This window comes from Dama dama, chromosome 14 (assembly GCF_033118175.1).
Source record: "Dama dama isolate Ldn47 chromosome 14, ASM3311817v1, whole genome shotgun sequence".
NCBI classification, from domain to species: Eukaryota; Metazoa; Chordata; class Mammalia; order Artiodactyla; family Cervidae; genus Dama; species Dama dama.
This window is the reverse complement of record NC_083694.1, coordinates 26572291-26593659: the sequence shown is the minus strand read 5'-3', so window position 1 is coordinate 26593659 and position 21369 is coordinate 26572291. Positions and strand designations below refer to the sequence as shown.

General features: G+C 52.7%; 2 protein-coding genes across 3 annotated transcripts in view; both read left to right on the top strand.

The window, feature by feature from the left end:
* Positions 1-828: 828 nt before the first annotated feature.
* LOC133069593 (left-right determination factor 2-like) lies at positions 829-3711 on the top strand. 2 transcript variants are annotated; one of them, XM_061161203.1, is made up of 5 exons: positions 829-1078; positions 2362-2392; positions 2492-2608; positions 2806-3048; positions 3348-3711. In XM_061161203.1, the coding sequence occupies exons 1-5, from the start codon at positions 829-831 to the stop codon at positions 3709-3711; spliced, it is 1005 nt and encodes a 334-aa protein (XP_061017186.1). The 2 variants fall into 2 exon arrangements, with proteins under 2 accessions (XP_061017186.1, XP_061017185.1); XM_061161202.1 differs by having other exon boundaries at positions 2362-2608.
* A 2630-nt stretch (positions 3712-6341) lies between these two features.
* Positions 6342-21369, top strand: part of TMEM63A (transmembrane protein 63A) — a 35932-nt gene continuing 20904 nt past the window's right edge. Inside the window, exons 1-6 of the mRNA XM_061160152.1 lie at positions 6342-6497; positions 9810-9978; positions 11804-12003; positions 14424-14503; positions 16609-16672; positions 17633-17670. Coding sequence (XP_061016135.1) covers positions 11818-12003; positions 14424-14503; positions 16609-16672; positions 17633-17670 — 368 coding nt within the window. The 5' untranslated portion in view covers positions 6342-6497; positions 9810-9978; positions 11804-11817. The remainder of the gene's footprint in view (positions 6498-9809; positions 9979-11803; positions 12004-14423; positions 14504-16608; positions 16673-17632; positions 17671-21369) is intronic.

Genomic DNA, 21369 nt, shown 5'->3' with positions numbered 1-21369 from the left:
GACTTGACTTCATGCAGGCATCCACCATTAACTGTTGTGTGTCAGGGGTATTGTTGCCTCTCTGAGCCTTGGTTTTCTTAGCTCAAAAATTGGTGGAGGGAACGGGCTGGATGGTTTTTTCAACTCCAATCTCTGCATCCATGAACAGCCAGGGAGAAGGAGAGGATGAGGTTCCTTATTGGACAAAATCCCATTCGTACTAAACTACCCCAGGCTCCCTTGTCTAGGGGAGGTCGCACCTTCCCCACCAAGCACTGGGAAAAACATTGGGTTTTCCAACTGTGGACATCCCAGGAGCTCAGCTGCCCCAGGAGTCCTTTGAGCCCCAGGCTCAGATGCTCATCTTTGTAGGCAGAATCTGTCCTTAGCCAGAGAGCCCTGGTGTTAGGTGTGCACACACAGTAGCTGTTGCAAGAATCAGGACTCTAAATCCACACCAGGGACCGGAGTTTGCTCTGTGACTGAAGGACAAGGAAGTGAGCAGATAGAGATCCTTGACTCTTCTTCAGGGAACAAGCTTTTTAATTTAACTGGTCCAGCAACCCCGGCCAAGGTAGAGGCACCTGACCACAATAATACCATCTGTCCATAGTCTAGACAGCCCCCTCCTCGGGCTCAGGGACCTGTCTGGATGCTGAGCTCCCAGGAGGTCTGAGGGGTGTGACCTCCCTTCCTCCGGGCCTCTCCTCCCTCCCACCACCCTGGCCCAGCCCAGGGCTGCTATAAAGCTGGCCCAGCCTGGCTCTCAGCACACCCCGCTGCTGGGACCCTCCTGGAGCCTCCTCCGGGGAAACGTCCACTCTGCCCCTCCTTCTCCCTAGCAGTGCCATGCAGCCCCTGTGGCTCTGCTGGGCCCTCTGGGCGCTGCCCCTGGCCGACCCCGGGGCGGCCCTGACTGAGGAGCGGATTCTGGACAGCCTGCTGCAGCAGCTGCACCTCAGCGAGGTTCCCATCGTGGACAAGGCCGCCGTGGAGGGGCTGGTCATCCCGGCCCACGTGAGGGCCCAGTACGTGGCCCTGTTGCAGCGCGGCCACGGGGCGCGCTCCCGGGGGAAGAGGTTCAGCCAGAACTTCCGAGGTGAGGCCCGCCCTCCTGCCGCAGCCTGGTCCTCATGGTGGTGGGGGTTGGGGGGGGGGGTTGGGGGGCTGTCTGGGGTGCAGGGTCCACAGGGCTGTGAGGGGGGACCATGGCCTGTGAGGATGGCAGGCCTGGGCCCCTGGTCTCTGTCTGCACTGAGGACCCCGCCTCTCAGGGCCAGGAGGAGCTGGGCTGGGCTGGACCAGCTGCCAAAGACAAGGCAAGAACAGGGAATTATGGGGCAGGGAAGCAAAGAGGAAAGAAGAGAGACTAGGGAAGACAGATGTCAAGGTGCCTTTGTGCTGGGGGACAAAGAGGCTGGCCTCCGCAGAGCATTGCCTTAGAGAGAAAGGACCTCTGCGTTCAGTTATCAGCTCTGGTATTTGTTTTCGGACAAGTCACGCAACAACTCGAGCCTATTTGTGTTTCTTGAAATGAGATTAAATTAGCTTTGACTACTTCCCAGAGTTGTGGGTATTCTATGAGATGGAAGGTACCAGGTCTGAGTCCTATGGCAGCCTCTCACCTCCCCAGGGCTGGGGCTCACCTCCTCGACACCCACAGATAGACCAGGCCAGGTGCCTGGGGAGACGAGGAGGCCGGTGCTGGACCTCAGCAGGGGTGACTGCTGGCGGCCATGGGGCTGGCTGATCAGGTGATCGTGCTGCCAACCTGGATCGTGCTGCCTCAGGTGCTGGGGATGGATTGCTGGGGCCTCTGAAGAGGGTGTTGTGCCTGACCTCACCATTTCCCTCAGGGCTCAGTAATTCCACAAAAATTGACCCTGTTCATCTTCCTCCTTTTCACCGGGCAAGAATCCCCTCACCAGGCAGGGAAATGAAAGTAAGTTCAGACCTCTTTCTCTGCCTCTTAGGAAAAGTTGGTTTCAGCTGGTGACCATAGATTTTCACTGGCTGGTCCTCTGCCTCCCATCCTCCATCTGCTCTCCTGCCCCTTTTGCCTAAAGAAGCCTGCAGGTCTGCAGTCTTACTCAGAGCCCCAGCCCTTGCTCAGTATCCCAAAGCTGCCCCTCCCAGATGAGGGGGGTCACCACTAGTAAACAAGCCCCAACCCCAGATGATGGTTTTGGAGAGCCTGCTTGACCCTAACAGTTTTTCTAGGAGTGGAGGTGCTCTGTTTCTGGCCTGGCCCTTCACTTTCCCAGCCCCCAAACTCTCCCTGGGGATTCCTGGGGAAACCCTGTTCGCTTTGCCCCGAGCCCTGCACCCTCAGAGCTCGCCTGGTGCCCCGAGGGGCCCCGCTGACCCCGCTCCTGTCCCCAGAGGTGGTCGGCAGGTTCCTGGCGTCCGAGGCGTCCTCGCATTTGCTGGTGTTCGACATGGAGCAGCGGCTGCCGCCCCACAGCGAGCTGGTGCAGGCCGTGCTGCGCCTCTTCCAGGAGCCGGTGCCCAGGGCCGCGCTCCGCAGACACGAGCGCCTCTTCCCGCGCAGCGACCGCGCCCGGGTCACCGTCCAGTGGCTGCACGTCCGCGACGACGGCTCCAACCGCACCGCCCTCATCGACTCCAGGTGCGAGGTCGCGGCTGCGGCGGCGTGGGGCTCGGGGGAGGGAAGAGGGGCTGGGCCCGGGGCGGGAGGAGGGGCGGCTCGGTCCCGGCGGGGACACCCGGGAGCGGGAGGGAGAGCTGGCCCCCGGGGCCACCCCGGGCAGTCCCAGTCCCCACCCCTGAGCGCGGGCCTGTGCCTCCCTCCGTGCGGTGTCGCAGGCTGGTGTCCATCCACGAGAGCGGCTGGAAGGCCCTGGACGTGACCGAGGCGGTGAACTTCTGGCAGCAGCTGCGCAGCCCCCGGCCGCCGCTGCTCCTGCAGGTGTCGGTGCAGCGGGAGCACCTGGGCCCGCTGGCCTCCAGCGCCCACAGGCTGGTCCGCTTCGCCCCCCAGGGGCCGTCGGGCGGCCAGCAGGGGGAGCCCCAGCTGGAGCTGCAGACCCTGGACCTCAGGGACTACGGGTAGGTGCTGTGGGTCACTGCGGGTGAACCTGTTTTGAAATGGGCAATTTTACAGGGTGCTGTGGGAATGAATGAATATATAAAATATCTCCTTCCACTCTTGGGAGTAATGTTAGCTCTAATGATCATTTGGGGGGTTATTTTTAGTTATTTATCCTTATCACAAATATCCAACATTTTGAACATAATGAGAGATGGATCATAAATCTTCTCAGGTGTCCCACTAGGTCCCACCCTGGGCCCCATGACCCCTGCCCTCCCAGCTGACCTCTGACTCTGCCTCTCTTTGCCCCCCACAGAGCTCAGGGAAACTGTGATCCTAAGGCACCGGTGACGGAGGGTGCCCTCTGCTGCCGCCAGGAGATGTACATTGACCTGCAGGGGATGAAGTGGGCTGAGAACTGGGTCCTGGAGCCCCCAGGCTTCCTGACCTATGAGTGTGTGGGCACCTGCCAGCAGCCCCCAGAGTCCCTGATCTTCAAGTGGCCGTTTCTGGGGCCTCGACAGTGCATCGCCTCGGAGACGACCTCGCTGCCCATGATTGTCAGCATCCAGGAGGGAGGCCAACTCCAGCCCCAGGTGGTCAGCCTGCCCAACATGAGGGTGCAGACGTGCAGCTGTGCCTGGGACGGGGTGCTTGTGCCAAGGAAGTTGGAGCCATAGGTGTGGGGTGTAGTCATCGAGGACTTGGCTTATGTGTGTGTTGAAAGTGTTCCGGGCACCAGAAGAGATGGGGATGACTGAACTGATGATGGCACATGCTGCTCGTGCTGAGTTCTGACCAGCGCTTCATACTGAGTTCTGACCAGTCAGCTCACCTTCTGATTTTTGTTTCTCAGGAACAAGACTCCCTGGACACTGGGAGCCCCTGCCCAGTCTTCTCTCTTCAACATTTTTCACTGCACTGTATCCTAAGCACTTACCTGTGTAGATTTTGTAACCCAAGAAGAGAAACCCCAATTTGCCATTGTTTCCTTGTCCTCTTATTGGACCTGGGCTGAGCTCCGTGGTATGGCTGGGAGATACAGTTGCTGCTCTGGGCTTAAGTAGAGGCTGTGCATTCCTAACTCAAATAATAAGCACATTCTGCAAGAAACAAACAAAATACATTTTATTCTGTTTTTCCCAGAACCCTGCAAATTGTGATAGAACTGAAAGTTCTATAGGAATTAGGTCAACCAGATTAGAAAATGAAGGAAAAGACTTTAAAAGACTTGTTCAAGGTCTCAGTTAAGTGATACAGGATGCTAGGATTGGAATGCATTGATTCTAATGTGCCTGTTTTCTTAAGATTGAGGCAGAACACTTTTTGTCGTTGCTGTTGATATTTTTACTTTTCTGGGCACAGGGAGGGGGGCTTTATTTCAATTCTAATTGATACAAAAATTTTAAAATCTGTGATCAAAATCATCATCTACAAGAATGTGAATCACTCCTTTAGATTTGAGGGCAGATAAAGGGAGCAAATGATAAAATGCTGATGTAAGATTTTAGAATGCCAAGATTACACTGGCTTTAAACTGAGTTTGATATAGGGTTCAGGCCTGGGGCATGGTTGTCTTGGATTCCCTGCTTATCTTTACAGCTCAAATTAACTGTAAATTCTACATCCTCTAAATTTCCATTTTCTTCTCTATCAGATAGGAACAATCCTTGACTTCTCTGTACTTCTACTGGAAATTTAAGGAAATAGTGTTTTTACAAGCACTCCACATGCTGCCTGACACATAGTGGGGCTATGGTTATCTTACCTCACATGCTGATCTGTCTAACCTTCTCTTGATTTTGAAACAACCTACTGAAAATCAATTTAGAAATCCCTTCCCTCTCTGAAATCAAGGATCCTAACTTTTCCTTTCATCAGTGTTTCCACCAATGTAATCACTGGGGTTAGAACCTTGCACTTCCCTGCACAGGTTAAAACCTGTGTACAGCCCAGACCATGGGTGACTCCATTCATTGAGGCAGGGGAAGAATAAGGACAGAAGGTGGAGGATATGGGGGGACGAGAGTGGACAGAGTCCGTCCGAGGCGCCGGGGGAAGCCCAGTGGCCGCACGCAGGCACCTGCTGGAGGTCAGTTGTGGGTTCCTTGGCCGCTGGAGGGAACTGCAGGAGGAGAGATGGCCAGGGCTTGCGGGGGTAGGACAAGGGCTGCGCTGAGCGCAGAGGTCAAGGGCAAACTCTGGAAATAACTAGTGACTGGGGGCTGGGAAGAAGGAGGAAGCCAGCAAATGGGTCAGAAAAGCACTGCTAGAAAAGCAGGAGACACCCCGCCCGGCTCCCTCCAGAGATCCCCAGGCTGGCTGGGGAGGGAGGTAAGGTGAATACATTTACCATGACAACAAAAGATGAAAGCCCAGAAATGGAAGAGAGGTCAGGGCCCTGCAAAGCTGTGCATGTACAGACTGCGGAGCAGTTCAGGATTCACAGATTTTTAGTGCTGGAAGGGACCTGAGAGAAAGCTTTGGTCCAACCCCCCGCGGAAACGGAGGCCTGAGGAGGAGGGCAGTTTGCTGCAGCCGGCGGGCTGTGCTCTTCGGTTTCATTGGGGGCGAGGTCCTCATTGAACTCCGACCTGTGTGTTGCGCAGAGCACACCCTGGCGCCTCGGGGAGCTTACAGTCCAGCTGCGGGGGCTGCTGCTCATAGGGAACTTCCTGGGACCCAGAGCTCAGCGAGCTGGGCTAGATCGGTGACCCTTGCGGCCCGGTATTGGCAGTTCCGGCTTTGGCTCCAGGGCACCAAAACACCGAAAACAGTGCGACTTCTATTTGGGGCCAAATGTAGGAACCCCGCGGCCCCCCGGCCCCAGGGCTTTCACTGTCAGGCTATTCAGAGCGATAGCGGAGCCGTAGTCTCCCGCACTGGGAACCAGGTGACGACGGACTACGTGGAGCCGAGGTGCGGGCTGAGCCCACCCGATTTCCCTATTCCCCCCTACCCCGCCCCGATACAGGCGGGCCTAAGAGCTGGTCTAGGAAATTCAGTGCACTACAGAAAAATCAAGAACTTTCGCCAATGCGCTGCCCCCGCCTCCCACGGATGCGACCACCCTGTACTAGGCCCGGGGCTCCCCAAGGTGTCTGTCGGGGGAAGGGGGACGCGCCGAGGGACCGGGGCACTCTCCTCGGTCCCAGGACGCGAGCCGGCCGGGCCGGGGCCTGCAGACGACAGGGAAGAGCCGCGCGCTCTGAGCAGGGGCCCCGCGGCCGCGCCTGGACTGAAGATCGCCGAGGGGCGCACGGCGTCGGGGGCGGGAGGCGGCGGCTGAGCTGACGCCCACTCGGGCGTAGCTGCAAATTGGGCAAGCCGAGGACGCGGCTCTGCGCATGTGCAGGAGAGCGGGAGTTTCACTTTGTAACTTTTAAGTGGTCAGGACGCAGCCCCGCCCGACCAGGTGGAGCCACACAACTTCTGGTCTGCCCGGTTCGCTGCGCCGCCACCGCAGGTAAAGGGGAAGGGGCGTTGAGAGGGGGGATGTCGCCTTCTTCCTTCCCGAGACGGGCAGGACCCGGGGTCTACGCCAGGGTGCCACGTCTAGTGTCTGGTTCCGGGGTGCGGCCCCCCTGCCTCCGCAGCAGGGGTGACCGAGTGGCTGGGAGGACAGGGTCTGTCCCCGGGCCGCTCAGACCTCGCACCCCGCTTCCAGCGCCGCGCCTGATGGCTTTACGCTACTTCCCAATCCAAGGCTCCAACTTTTCGCTTTTATGGCTGATCCCTTTCTCTTCCCACCCTCTCTCTGGAGATTGGTCAACTGGAATCGACCTCCCAGCCTAGCCCGGGGATCTCAGCCCGGGGGCGCTTTCTTCTCTAAGCGAGATATGCGAGGCAGGTCTGGGTTCCCTGAGTCCCCTGCCCCAGGGAAGGTAGAAACCACCCTCTGTGGAGTCCTGAGGAGGGAAGCTAGGGGTTTTGGAGGATAGGGGGAAGAGGAGAGCTCTGCTAAGAAACCAAAAACGTAGAGGTTCCAGTACCTGATAAGCCTGGCTACCTGAGCCTCTGGGGTGGCCTCTTTCAGCTCAGTCGGTGTTCTTTCTGAAAAACAGGAGACCACAGGGGTATGGAGAATGACACCCCTTCCCCCTTTGCTTCCTTCTGTGCTGAAGTTGTGTGGCTGTATCCAGCCCCTAGAGTGTGGAAGGTTTGAGGTTTAAGTCAGTGGATTGTGCTCACCAGTCCAGGCCTAGTGTGTACAAAGGAGCTGTGGGTGGGGGCATCCTGAGGACCTTCTTGGGCCCTGGCTCAAGCAGAGTTGTGGACTGTTGTTGGGGATGAGGAAAGACTTCGGGTCATCTCTTATTGGAGAAACAACCCGTATTCCCCCTCTCCTCCTCCATGCTTGTCTTTCTACTTCCTTCCTCTGACGCCTGTCAGAGAGTCCTGAGTCTGCTGCTGTCTTGAGGTGAGTGTACAGAAGGAGAGGCTTCTTTCTGCCTTCACACACCTCTTGTCTGGGCTTCCCTGGTAGCTCAGATGGTAAAGAATCCACCTGCAGTGCGGGAGACCTGGGTTCGATCCCTGGGTTGGGAAGATCCCCTGGAGAAGGGAAAGGCTACCCACTCCAGTATTCTGGCCTGGAGACTCCCATGGACAGAGGAGCTTGGCAGGCTATATAGCCCATGGGGTCACAAAGAGTCAGACTCGACTGAGCAACTTTCACTTCACGTCACCTCTTGTTTGTTTAGTTTATGGGCAAAGATCTCCCTTGGGTGTTCATTGTGCTCTAACAGGAAAAATGTCAGATGGGGTTTTGCTATCATGTTTCCCATTGTCTGGAGAGGTGACTTAAAAGCAGATTTGGAGTGCCCATGAGGGCTCAATGCTTTATGGGCATTGCCCCCAACTCACCCTGCAGGAAGAACATCATTGTCTCCATTTTACAGAGAAGGAAGCCAAGGCACAGAGTGGTGAAGCCACGTGGTGCTGGGAGCCTCACTCCAGAGCCTGCTCAGGGGACTGCTGGCTGCCCTGCTTCCACTGCAGCGGGCTTCTGTGCCACTTCCCTAGTGTTCCCCTGCTGGTGTCTGTGGAGGTGAAGGGTTGTCCAGGGTCCTGGACCCTGTTTGGTGGGGCTTTAAGGAGAAGTTTGCAACCTGCCATCTAGAACATCAGAGTCTTCTCTTATAGCAGAGGGCCTGGAACTGTTTGTCGTCCTGCCATTGTAGTAACAAAGTCAGAAGATTTGGTGATGATAAAAATACCCTGAATTTGCAAGAGCTGATGATGCTCACACATTCTGCTCCTGTTTGTGGCAGGGAGGCACAGAGATCTTCTGGTGTGCTACAGGGGCCAGCTGCTGCCAGCTTGAGTGGGCAGGGGGTTAGTTAGCATGGGTGGCTGACTTCTTTGGCTGTTTGGGGAATGGCCACTGCATTGAGCCCTCTGTCCCCTGGCCACAACCAGTCTCTGGGATGTATGTGGGTTGAACTTTGAGTTGGGTCCTGAGTCACCTGCTGCTCACCTGACCCCAGGGCCTCAGCAGTATATCTTGGCTTTCCTGAATGAGATGATGAGCACAGAGCTCCCTAGAGAAGGGATGGATAAGACCCGGCATTCACAATGTGTGTCTGACAAATAAGGGGTGACTGAACATGACCAGGCAGGGCACCCGTGGCCACAGGGCCTAATTGCTGGTTTGGCCCCTGCCCATCGCCATCAGTCTTTCAGCCACTGAGCCAGCTCTCTCCGAGTCGCCACCAGCTGAGTATCCTTCTCTCCCCATCCTGCTCCTCCTGAGCCTGGGGGTGGGGGTGGGGGCTGCCCTGTGGTCCATATGTTGCCAGCTGCCCTCTCAGCATGCCCGTTGGGGAGGATGCAGGTGGCTGGCCCTGGAGGGACTGTGATGGTTCCGCAGTCTTGCAGACTTGTAACAGGCGGAGACAGACCTCAACTATGCAGAAAGGTCTGAGAGACACTGCGGGCCCCCAAAGCCATGCCCGCACCTGGAGGGCACAGACGGGACAGGCCACCTCTGAAGAGTCCTGGGGTTTCATCCCAGGCTGGCTGGCTGACCTCACTGAATCCTTCTTATCAAACCTTGTTAAACCACCCAGGGGAGCCTGTTTGACTTAGAGGCATGACTGGGGCGGGAAAGATGGGGAGGAGCCTAGGTCCCTGCCCCCCATTAGGCCTCTGCTCTTTCAAAGCTCCACACAAAGCGGAATTGGTGAGGCCCACACCCCCCTCCCCACCACTGCAGCAGCACCCCTTGCTCTTGACAGTGCTCCCTCTGTGACCATTTTATGGGGATTTTTTTTCCCCCCACTTCACTGTTCAGGCCTTCCTTGTTAGTTCTGTTGCCTTTTTTTTTTTTTTTTCTTCCTGATTCTAGTCTTTGGGGGACCTGGAGAAGCCTTCCCAGCTACCCTTGGGACCTGTGTGAGGTCCTGGACTCCGTTTTCCCAGAGCCTACAGCTGCCAGTGCTTCTGTCGGGGGAGTCCCACTGCCCTGGGCTCACCAGGGCCTTGAGGATAAGAGGGGAGAGACTGGAGCTTTAGGTGATGCTGGGGAGGAGAGAGGAGAGGAACAGGGCGCACAGAGGAGGGTGGCCCCTTCACAGCACTAGGTGCCTGGAAAGAGAGCCAGGACAGGAGGGACCCCGTTGGGAAGAACCAGAGGCTCTGGACGAGTGTTTGAGTTCCAAGACACTGGGCAAGCGTGAGTGCAGGGATCGTGTGCTGAAGGGTTTCACGCCAGAACCCCCGGCCTGGGAAAAGGACAGCTCCCACGTGACTCTGGTTGTCTCCTGTGTTCCTTCAGGGAAGTCTTCAAAGGTTGGTGCCCCATGACCCCCATCAGGAAAGCCCAGCAGGAAATGAGCAGCGGACCTGAGGCAGCTTGGGAGGTGGCCAGGGCCATCGCTGCCTTTGCCAGCGCCAACTGAGGCCCTCTCCAGGGGACACATCCACACTTCCTTCCCCAGCATCTGGTAAGTGTGGGGACAGGAAGGAGGGGCAGGCCTTTGCCAGCCAGCCTCAGACTGGGTGTTGCATTGGGGCGGTGCCACTGAGTTTAAAGGAGGGAAACTAAGACCATCTGTTTGCCAGAGGCAGCTTTTGTGACTCTGCGCAGGGCCAGCAACTCCATGGCTCTGCCATCACACCCTCCAGCCACTACCAAATCTCTAATAGGGATGACAGAATGACTTGGCCTCTTGGGGAGTCCTCCCATGCCCCCCCCCTCCGACCTACTGCCTCCCCCACCCCTCCTGTACTTCCTGCCATGTGTGCGTGAGATTGTCCCAGAAGAGCCGTCCCAGCGGCCAGAATTGGAAATCACTGGCTCCCCAACACACACCCAGACTGTATTACTGCATAGTCCAAATATCTGTCTGTTCTCTATACTGTTTCTTCTCTCCCAGATTTTTGCCCCTCTTACAGGTAGGAAGACCAGACTTAGCCGAGGTCCCCTGAGAATCTGGTCTAACTAGATTTAAGAAGATGGGATCTTGAGAGGAAGGGATGCTGGGCATTTTTCCAGGCTCTTCAGCTGCACATAGTGTGAAGGCAGGCCAGAACCTGGGCACTAATGCTGGGACCTTAGGAGTTTGGAGATTTCCATTAGTTTCACCTGCGGTTACCAGGCGTCTCTGAAAGGAAAGGTCAACAACCAGCCTGGAGCAATATTTGCTTTGGAAATGCTGGACCTTCCAGAAAGGCCAGGAGTGTAAGAATGAGAGGGCAGAGCCCGGGGAGCGCTCCAGTGATGCACAGTGGGTGACTCAGGGGTCCCTGAGGAGGCTTGGGGCCCTGTCCTCCGCCCGTAGTCTACCTCCTCCCCCTTTGCCTTCTCTGTCTCCTCCTCTCTGCTGCTCTTCCCCTGGTTTTTTTTTTTTTTTTTTTTTTTTTTTTTTAATCTTTCTCTCTTTTTAAAAAATATATATTTGGCTGCATTGGGTCTTAGTTGCATCATGTGGGATGTTCGTTCTGGTACACGGATTCTCTGGGTGTGGCTCACGGGTTTAGGTGCTCCAGGGCATATGGGATCTTAGTTTCCTGCCCAGGGATGGAGCTCACATCCCCTGCATTGTAAGGTGGATTCATATCTACTGGGCCACCAGGGAAGACTCCTTCTCTGCTTTTTAATCTCTCACCAAACAAGTGTGGGTAGTCAGCTGCAGAGGGAATGTGGCATAGCAGAAAGGGAACTGGCATCTGAGACCCAGGAGACTGGGTCTGAGACTCGATTCTGCCCTGACCAGCTTTTTAATCTTAATGGAACTCTTAAGGCCCTGAGCCTCAGTTTCCAAGTGTAAGGAGTGGGCATATCTCTGAGGTCCCAGCCTGACATCTCATGAGCTCTGGTCCATGGCTCAGATGACCAGCAGTTGTTGCATTTGTACACTCTTCCTCCTCTGTTGATTCCTCTGCCCCCATCCTGTCCCCTGCCTGCACTCCAGACCTCCCAGGGACACCCCCACCCCCCACCCCGCAGGAATGACTACCTGACAGTCATCCCGAGGCTGGAGGAACTTGGCACTCCTTAGGTAGACTCCTGTCCTTCCCTTTCCTCCTGTTCATCCCCGCCCTTGGGGAGGCGGCCAGCTGTGTCCTCGATGAGCCATCTGCCCCGTCCATCTGACCCTTGGGCTGCATGCACAATGGAGCTATTCTCAGGGCCGGTGTCCGCCTCTCCCGGATCCCTGTGCGCCAGCAGCCCCTGGTGGAGACACCCGCCCTTGGCTCTGCCAGCGCTGGCTGCAGAAACCCCGGGGGAGTTGGTGCCCTGATCCTCTGTCGGGTCTCCTTCTCCAGGGAGGACCAGCGTGATGACCAACTCCCCTCTCCTGGAGCTGTGGCAGTACAGAGCAGTGGCCTCCCACGAGCGGCTGGGCATCGGGGACCAGCCCAATGATTCCTACTGCTACAACTCGGCCAAAAACAGCACCGTGCTCCAGGGCGTCACCTTCGGGGGCATCCCCACTGTCCTGTTCATAGACGTCAGCTGCTTCCTGGTGAGACCCCCAGGGATTACGTCAGTTATTTGTTTAACACCAACCCCCTCCCCTGCCACAGGGCTTTCTGGGAAACTCAGGTGAGGAGCCAGACTTCCCTAGGTTTAAGTCCCAGTTCTGCTGCTTCCTGGCTCTGTAATCTTGGGCATATTACATAGCTTATTGGGGCCTCAGGTTTTTGCTCTGTGAAAGGGAGGTAATAATTCTTATCTTGGAGATTCTTGGAGAAGGTTAAATAAGGCAAAGCATGTAAGGAATGTACATTACTGCTCTTTTGTTTATTACCATTGTTACCAAGTTGTCAGCCCATCATGTGTCTAAGGCCCTTAGGAAGGGTCAGTCTGCTGGGATAAGAGATGTGACTGGAGAATGTGGATGAGAATTAGAGCAGCTGCAATCCCCAATTTATAGACGCCACCCCTGTTCCCCACTGGGATCCCTGGGCCTTTAGAGGATCAGACGTGGAGAAAAGGTGAGAACTGGGAGAAGAGTACACCTTATTAGCAGTGCTCCTCACAGTGGACTTTTGTTAATTCAGACCTCCTTGTTTCCAAAGACCCCCACCACTATCACCCAATTTGAAATATGCCATCTTCCCCCCTAGACTGGCTCAAACTATCTAGGTGTGATTTACTGGGGTGCTAGGGCATCTTCTTTTCAAAAGTGTCCATGGGATGGTTGGTCCCTCTTGTCACCTTCTCTTCACATGTAGTGGAGACCATCTGGGTAACCAGGGTAAGAAAGGGCAGAGAGAGTGGACCCCTTGGACTGCTTTGGACCAGAGGCTAGGCTTTGGTGGGAACCTGGGAGAGGGGAGTTAGGGTAGCCTAAGGTGCATGCTAAGTCACTTGAGGGCCCCATGCCCTAAAGGAGGTGGCTATGCAACCCAAGTTTATATGCAGGAAAAATGTTCATAGGAAGAGAGGAAGGGAGTTTTCACTCCTGTTTCCATTTTCCTCCCTAGAATTAAGGTCTAAATTGTTGCCTTAGAGTTTTGATACATTGTTGATCTTCTATTGGCAGATATGGAAACCTGTGTGCTACTCAGGTTTCTTTTACCATAAAGGGCTCTTTGAGTGTCAAGTAACCTACCTCTTGGAGCCAAAACCCATTGATAGGTTGAGAACAGTCCTCTCTACCAGGCTTGGTTGGGCTGGGGGAGGGGGGTGTAGGCGGGAGTGTGGTGATGGATTTCAGGGTTGGTGAGGTTAATGGAGGAGGGTAGTTCTGGAGCTGTTATCCAGCGTCTTCAGGGAGGGGAGAGTCTGGGCCAGGGAGAGAAGTCAGGAGACACAGGCTGGGTGGGTCTGTCTTGAACAGGGTTTGATGAGAAGAGAGTCCCTCTCTGGTGGAGTGTGCTGTTGTGGTAGATTTTTATTGCAGGAAGATTTGGGGATTGGAGACAGAGGAGCCTGAAAGACATCGAGGCATGGGAAACATCCACAGCCCTTGAGCCAAGGCAGCAGCCAGGGCAGAGGGCTGGCGCTCATTGAGTAGCTTTCGTATTTTTCTGATGACGAGACTCACCTGCCCTTGAAACTATGTCACCAACTTCCACCTTCACCTTGAGAAAATTCTGCTGGAACTTAGCCACTCTGGGGTCCAAAGCCCACATTTAAAAACTGCAGTCCCTGACCAGGGCACTCAGGGATATGCTGATTAAAATGTGTCTTTCTACCTCCCTGGATTTTGAAGAGAGGGAGCCTGTCCAGGGTGGGGAGAGAGGCAGGAGTAGGGCAGAGGACCTGCAAAGGAGGGGAGGAGAAAGTCTAGAATCCATGGGTTTTTAGAGTGTAAACGGGGTTAGACTTGAGTCCAACCCCTTCCATTGCCATTGGGCATGCAGGGCTGCAGATGGCCCCGGCTTGTGGAAGCCAAGCCAGCCAGCACTAGGTCTTTGGTGGGCATTGCCCCCACATGCTCTGTACCAGGCATCCCCAGGGCTTGCCTCCTGGAGAACCAAACTCAAAGTAAAGATCTGACCACTTCTAGCTCAGTCTGTGGGTGGGAGGCTCTGCTATCATGGTTCTGTGATTAAAAATGCAACCTGATGTGGAGGCGGGAGCTGGTCCCCAGGGATGCTGTGAGGGCCTTCCTGCTCAGGGGCCCCTGCAGGCAGACCAGGGCTGAGGAAGGTTGTGGCTGCCAGGGCTGCCTTGAGAGCAAAGGATAGGTCCTGGGAGCTTGACTGGGAGGCCGCCAGGGTAAGCTCAGTGTCAGCATTGATGGGGACGGGAGCTGGTGAAGGGGGTGAACGCAATGTTGAGCTCTTGAGCTGTGTGGCCTCGGGCAGTTCAGTGCCCTCTCTGGTCCTCTTGCCCTCCTGAGTCTAGGCGGGTGGCCTGTGCCCCGAAGACAGCTGTCTCTTCTAACTAAAAGCCATCTGATCAGATTTTACTTGATTTCTTTTCTACTTTTAGTTTTTAATAGCAGTATTTACCATCATAAGAAGAAAATTCTGGGATTATGGCCGCATTGCCCTGGTGTCAGAAGGAAACAGGTAAAAAGACTCATTATTTCAAGTGTGTGTGTGTGTGTGTGTAGGTGGGGGGATGGGGAGAGAAAGCGCGAGAGGCTGGGAAGGGCTTGTGAAGCCCACCACGCGTAGCCCACACATGTTGCCAGTGTTAGATTGTGCTCATTAGTATGTCTGCCAGGCCTGTACCAGAAACTGTTGTCTCTGCTCTTTACCACAGAGCCGTGAGGTTAGCCTCGGTACCTTCTTTGTGGTGGTGAGAAAACCAAGGCCTGCACTCCCAGCTCTCCCTTGGGGCTTGGGGCTGGCCATGGCCATGAACCTTCTGCGTCAGACTACGGAAGGAATCTAGTTGCTTCAGATGCTTAAGGCTTTCATCATCAAAGAAGGATGCCTGCTTTCTTCCTTGCCTTGAACATTTCCAAGTGTATCTTCTTTGAGATTGATTAGTTCGGGGCTGGGGACGAGGAGAGGTGGGTTGGGAAGGGCAGCAGGGCTGCAGGTGAACTGCTCCCATCCCCGGGGCAGGGTCTGCCTGTGGCCTGAATCCACCCGCTTCAGAGGGCCTGTGTCAGAGCACAGACTGCCTTGGCCAGGACTCAGGTCCTTACACCTCCACCCTGGGCTCTGCTGGCTCTCTGCGCATGTCACCTGAAGGGGGAGAAAGAGTTCTAGGTCTGCACAACTGAAATTTCCAGCTCCAGCTGCTCCCCCTCACCCCAGGATTTTTGTGTCAGATGCCGAAATAGGAAGTGAGTGGGGAAACAAGGACAGGCCCCGGCTCCCTGCCCTCAGCCTCCCCAGGGGTTCCCCAGGCAGGCCCCCACTCTTGCTCCACAGGCGGCTCCTCTGTTGAAATGTGGTCTGTGCAGGAGGGTCGACGGGGGTTGTCTATTGATGCATCTTCTTTCCCCACAGTCTCCACTCTAGTTTTGCAGAAGCCCGAGGGTTAGGCTGTGGGGCCTCTTGCTTCAGCTGTATGTGAGCCTTGGACCATTTAGGGGAACTTTTGAAACACCTGGTACATTTTTGGCACACTCACCCTCAGGAGGACTGAGTGCCTGCATGCGTATGTGCCTACTTGCTCAGTTATGTCAGACTCTTTGCAATCCCGTGGACTATGTAGCCCACCGGGCTTCTCTGTCCATGGGATTCTCCAGGTAAGAATACTGGGGTGGGTTGCCATTCCCTTCTCCAGTGGATCTTCCCTACCCAGGGATCAAACCTGGGTCTCCTGCATTGCAGGCAGATTCTTTGCCACTGAGCCATCAGTACTGCTGAGTGCTACAGCAGAATAGAGCACCTAGAAATCAGGAGGCACCCCCACTTCCATGGCTGTGTCATCTTGGTCGGGACCCTGAACTTGAGCTCATTGGATTGTTTCCTCTGGCCCTTTCTTGCCTGGAGGGTTACTGGGAAGGTCATACAAAGCAGTTCTCTGGAAAGGCTTTGACAGTTGAGTTTCACCAGGCCTTGTGCTATTAATAGTGGGATAGTGAAGCCAGGAGCAGGAAAACAGAGAGAAACAAAACTTAGCATGTTGCAAGCACCTCAAATCCTCAGTGCATGGGAAGCTTTTATGGGTTACTCAGAAGAAAGGATATGCCCAAATTAACAGTGTAAAATGCCCCAGTTTGTCAAGTCCAAAATATGTGTTTTGGACATTTTCTCATCTATGAAATTAGGTGCAACCTATTATCAATGGTGGTCATAATTTAACTGACAGCATCCTTTCCTTCTTAGGCATTCAAAAAATAATTGTGCCATTTACAACCAGAGCTGTCTTAGATTTGATAAGACAGTATTTATTCCAAGTTTTACTTGCTATATTGGGACATATATTGTAAACAAGCAATGCTTTGAAGTCACTTTCCGTATATCAGTCATGGGGCTGAGATTCAAGGGTGCGAAACACAGGATGGTCCATTGACACCCTGGGCCCCTGTTATTCATCACACATAGCAGAGTTTCATGTCTCACGATCCCTTGGAGTGGTCAGTGTCTTTGCCTATATTTTTATGAAGGCTAGTAACTTTGGTCCTGAGCTCAAAGAGGGAGCAAGATACTAGACACAAGTTTTTAAACTTTTTAAAATAATGATCTGTCATTTTTCCCTCTTGTGTTTCTAGTGAGTCCAGATTCCGGAGACTGTCATCTTCCTCTTCAGGGCAGCAGGACTTTGAAAGCGAGCTGGTTGGTGTTTAAGGGGCTGGTGTGGTTGTGGCTGGGAGGCAGGGCTTTGCATGGGTGGGCAGGACTGAACTGTCAGTGAGAGGGCAGTTGTACTCCTGATGCGCTGCTAACTTCGCACCCTTGACCTTGAGTGGCAAATGCTGGTGACAGTGCTTCTCTGCTTTGACAAAGGCACCTGAACTTGAGGATTACTAAGGCACAAATGGTGGCTGAGTGACCCAGGATCGGTAGACTTGACTGATTCTCAGGCACAAGGCTATAGCACTTGTCTGTGTTATCATATTTATGACTTTGTGTGACAGTTAATTATTAACTTGCCTGCTGGTTTATGAGTCAGCTGCAGGAAGGAACCAAGTCTTATTCAGCTCTGTTCCCCATCTCCTGACACCCAGTAGGTCCTAAGTAACTGTCGAATGAATGACGAGCAAATATTTGTCTTTCCCAGCTGGGTGACAGTCCAACTTTAAGGCAAGCTAAGTTTAAGAGATGTGTTGGACAATAAAACCCATGACACCCTGTCCCTCTCTAAACCCCCCTCCAGGGAACCATCCAGTTAAGCAGACTTGTTTCCTTGGATTTGCCTTGCATCTCATTCAGTCACTTTGAAATGAACAGAAGCCCTCATCAACTTCTCCAGAGTGGCGCTGAACTTTCACCAGCTCTCGATATGCATTTCACCATTTGACCCAGCAGCCTGCATAATTCCACAAACTGTCAACACTTGAGAGGTTTTCCCAAGATTTTCAGGCCCAGGATGCGTGTTACAAAGGACTGGGAGCACGCAGACTCTGTCGTATTTGGACAAGAGTGTTGCTTGCTGAACTGGGGACAGAAGCAGTTTGTTGTTTGCTTTTATATAAAACGGGAGGTTAGATGGTTGTTTAGTGTCAAAGCTGATGATTATATCTGCCTCCAAAAAACAGAGATTATTGGAAGCTAACCCCTGTTCTCCATTCCCAGGGATGTTGCCCCTGGCTGACCGCAATCTTCCGCCTGCAGTGAGTACAGCGTGGGTGGCTGGGGATGGCTTGTTTGGGTGGGTTTGTTTGGGTGTTTGGCTAATCAGGAGGAGAAAGCCAAGGTGCTGATCCTGAGCTGGAGTCTCTTAGATACTTTTCAGGCCCAAAACAGTATGTGGGGGCAGAGAATTAAAGTGGCCCAGGCAGCCTCTATGCAAGCTAATTAAAACTAATTTTTTGCTTTAGGCAGTAATTCTGTCTACTTACTATTTATCACTGAAATATTTGCATGGAAGCTCTTCTAGGCAGCATCATATGTGTTTGAATTGTGAACAACGGAGAAATAATGATTGTTTAATATATTCAGCTCATTTGGTTAAAGGCTTGCTGTTTTTCAAAACTTGGGCCCCTTGGAGAGAAAGAGGTGCGTGGGGGCCAGTTAGTCACCTAGCATGTGATTGGCAGAGTCATGATACGAGGCTCGGCTCTGCTGCCTGTGGTGTGTTCTATCCCATCTGAGAGATCAGTGTTGTAAGATGCACACTATTTTACACAGCCCCGAGAATGAGAAAATGCTTTCTATTATGCTGTGATCAGCTATGATCCCACCCCATTTCAGAGATATTGAAATATGAAAAGGTTATCTTAGAGCTGATGAAATGTGGTAGTTCCAGGACATTGGGTAAATCCTTCTCTCTGGCCTACAGTTTTCTCAACTATAAAAGCAGGCTGAGAAACACAACATAAAGCATTTGTACTCTCTCCGCCCTCACAAAAAAAAAAAAAAAAAAAGAGTGAGCACAACAGCTGCTCTGCCTAATTCAGGGGCATTCATATGTGTGAGACCATGTTATAAAGAGCCGAGGTTGGTGAGGGTTGTTCCCAGGGGAACTGGCAGGAGGCAGTCTGTGCAGAATAAAGCAGGGAAGTCTGTTCTGAAGCCAGAGGAAGCAGGAGGAGAGATTTCTGGTGGGGAGGAGAGGACTGAGGTCAGGAAGGGTGGATTTGCTTGCCTCTCCCATCCCTGCCCATTATGAAATCATGTCAGTGTTTCCTCTTTGCATTGGAAGTTGTCACACTTTGTGTAGTAAGTCTGTTACAGACAGAAAAGAATCAGCGAGAAGAAATTTAAGTCATCCCCTAGCCCTGCCTCTGAAACGCACCTCTGGTGCGTTTTCTTCTGCTCCTCCACCCTCCATGTCACTGCTGGTTGGGGCTCAGGCGATCCCTACCCTGGACTGTGGCCCCAACTCTCTGCCTGGATCGGGTGGAGCAGAACGGAAATTTTGACTCATTATCTTCTTGGTGACTAGAAAAGACTGTTTACAGTTAGCCCTGTAGTCTACACCTACGGTTTCCATCTTTCCACGTCCCCTTCCAGCGTAGACCTCGCCTCTCACTGAGTGGGGAGGTAACTTATACAACTGTGTATTCTGCTTTGCCATATTAATGCTATTTGTTGTTCAGTTGCTAAGTTGTGTCTGACTCTGACCCCGTGGACTGCAGCACACCAGGCTCCTCTGTCCTCCACCATCTCCTGGAGTTTGCTCTAATTTGTGTCCATTGAGTCAGTTATGCTATCTAACCATCTCTTCCTCTATCCCTGCCTTCTCCTTTTGCTTTCAATTTTCCCCAGCATCAGGGTCTTCTTCAATAAGTCGGCTCTTTTAATGCTATATCAGACATATTTTTCTCTTTCAACTCCCACTGCTTTTTTTCTCTTTTCTTCCTGTGTCAGAAAGGACTACCCTTTGACTTTTTTAAAAGGCTGCAATTAAATTTTAACAGCTGCTCATGCCCAAACATTACAACTGATGTTTAAAGAGGCCTTTCAGTTTCCTTCCAAATTGCCTTTCCCCAGCAAGACAGGGAAATCAGAGGTGCATCTCAAGAAAAAAAAAAGATTGATGAAAATTGCTTATTTATTAGTTGTAATCATTTCCACCAGTATTTGTTGAGTTGTTGTTCAGTTGCTCAGTCATGTCTGACTTTTTGTAACCCCATGGACTGCAGCACACCAGGCTTCCCTGTCCTTTATTATCTTTTGGAGGTTGCTCAAACTCATGTCCATTGAGTCAATGATACCATCCAACCATCTCGTCCTCTGTCGTCCCCTTCTCCTCCTGCCCTCAGTCTTTCCCAGCATCAGGTCTTTTCCAGTGAGTTGGCTCTTCCAATCAGGTGGCCAAAGTATTTGTTGAGTAAGCACATGTTATGGCAAAGTATATGCATTTTGGTAGTTTATTTAGAAGTGAACACAGTGTAATCAGTTGCAATATTTTTCCTCCAGCTAGGCAGTAAAAAGGAAGGATCTTAGCAAGCATCCCCACCCAATGCCAGGCAGGCATAAAGCCTGGATCCTCAATGCCCCTTGTGTGCCTGCTGAGTGGCCAGTTAGCCAGCAGGTAGCAGCCTCTCTGCTTTAGGTCCCAGCCTCCTGTGGATCCTGTGACCCTCTCTGGAGGCGGTGTAGCTGGATTCTACTGTGGACTGTCTGTGTGGCTGCAGAGCCCACTCACCACACCATTCACCACACCTTTCAGACCTGCCTTTTTATGCTGTTCAGTTCAGTTGCTCAGTCGTGTCTGACTCTTTGCAACCCCATGGACTGTAGCATGTCAGGCCTCCCTGTCCATCACCATTTCCCAGAGCTTGCTCAAATTCATGTCCATCGAGTTGATGATGCCATCCAGCCATCTTATACTCTAATGTCCCCTTCTCCTCCTGCCTTCAATGTTTCCCAGCATCAGGGTCTTTTCTTTTTTTTTTCCATTTATTTTTATTAGTTGGAGGCTAATTACTTTACAATATTGTAGTGGTTTTTGCCATACATTGACATGAATCAGCCTTGGATTTACATATGTTCCCCATCCTGATCCCCCCTCCCGCCTCCCTCTCCATCCCATCCCTCTGGGTCTTCCCAGTGCACCAGCCCTGAGCACTTGTCTCATGCATCCAACCTGGGCTGGTGATCTGTTTCACCCTTGAGGGTCTTTTCTAATGAGTCAGTTCTTCACATCAGGTGGTCAAATTATTGGAGCTTCAGTTTTAGCATCAGTCCTTCCAGTGAATATTCAGGACTGATTTCCTTTAAGATTGACTGGTTTGATCTCCTTGCAGTCCAAGGGACTCTCAAGAGTCTTCTCCAACACCACAGTTCAAAAGCATCAATTCTTTGGCACTCAGCTTTCCTTATGGTCCAACTCTCACATCCATGCATGACTACTGGAAAAACCACAGCTTTGACTAGACCTTTGTCATCAAAGTAATGTCTCTGCTTTTTAATATGCCATCTAGGTTATTCATAGCTTTTCTTCCAAGGAGTAAGCATCTTTTAATTTCATGGCTGCAGTCACCATCTGCAGTGACTTTTTAGCCCAAGAAAATAAAGTCTGTCACTATTTCCATTGTTTCCCCATATATTTGCTATGAAGTGTTGGGACCAGATGCCATGATCTTCATTTTAAGCCAGCTTTTTCACTCTCCTCTTTCACTTTCATCAAGAGGCTTTTTAGTTCCTCTTCACTTTCTGCATGAGGGTGGTGTCATCTACATATTTAAGGTTATTGATATTTCTCCCAGCAATCTTGATTCCAGCTTGTGCTTTATCCAGCCTGGCATTTCGCATGGTATACTTTGCCTATAAGTTAAATAAGCAGGGTGACAATGTACAGCCTTGACGCACTCCTTTCCAAATTTGGAACCAGTCTGTTGTTCCATGTCCAGTTCTTACTATTG

Excerpts from the sequence above, each read along its gene's own strand:
- LOC133069593 (XM_061161202.1), top strand. The coding sequence starts at position 829 with ATGCAGCCCCTGTGGCTCTGCTGGGCCCTCTGGGCGCTGCCCCTGGCC. Across the intron at positions 1,079-2,361 it reads GTTCAGCCAGAACTTCCGAG|AGGTGGTCGGCAGGTTCCTG; the intron begins GTGAGGCCCGCC and ends TCCTGTCCCCAG. Across the intron at positions 3,049-3,347 it reads CTGGACCTCAGGGACTACGG|AGCTCAGGGAAACTGTGATC; the intron begins GTAGGTGCTGTG and ends TGCCCCCCACAG.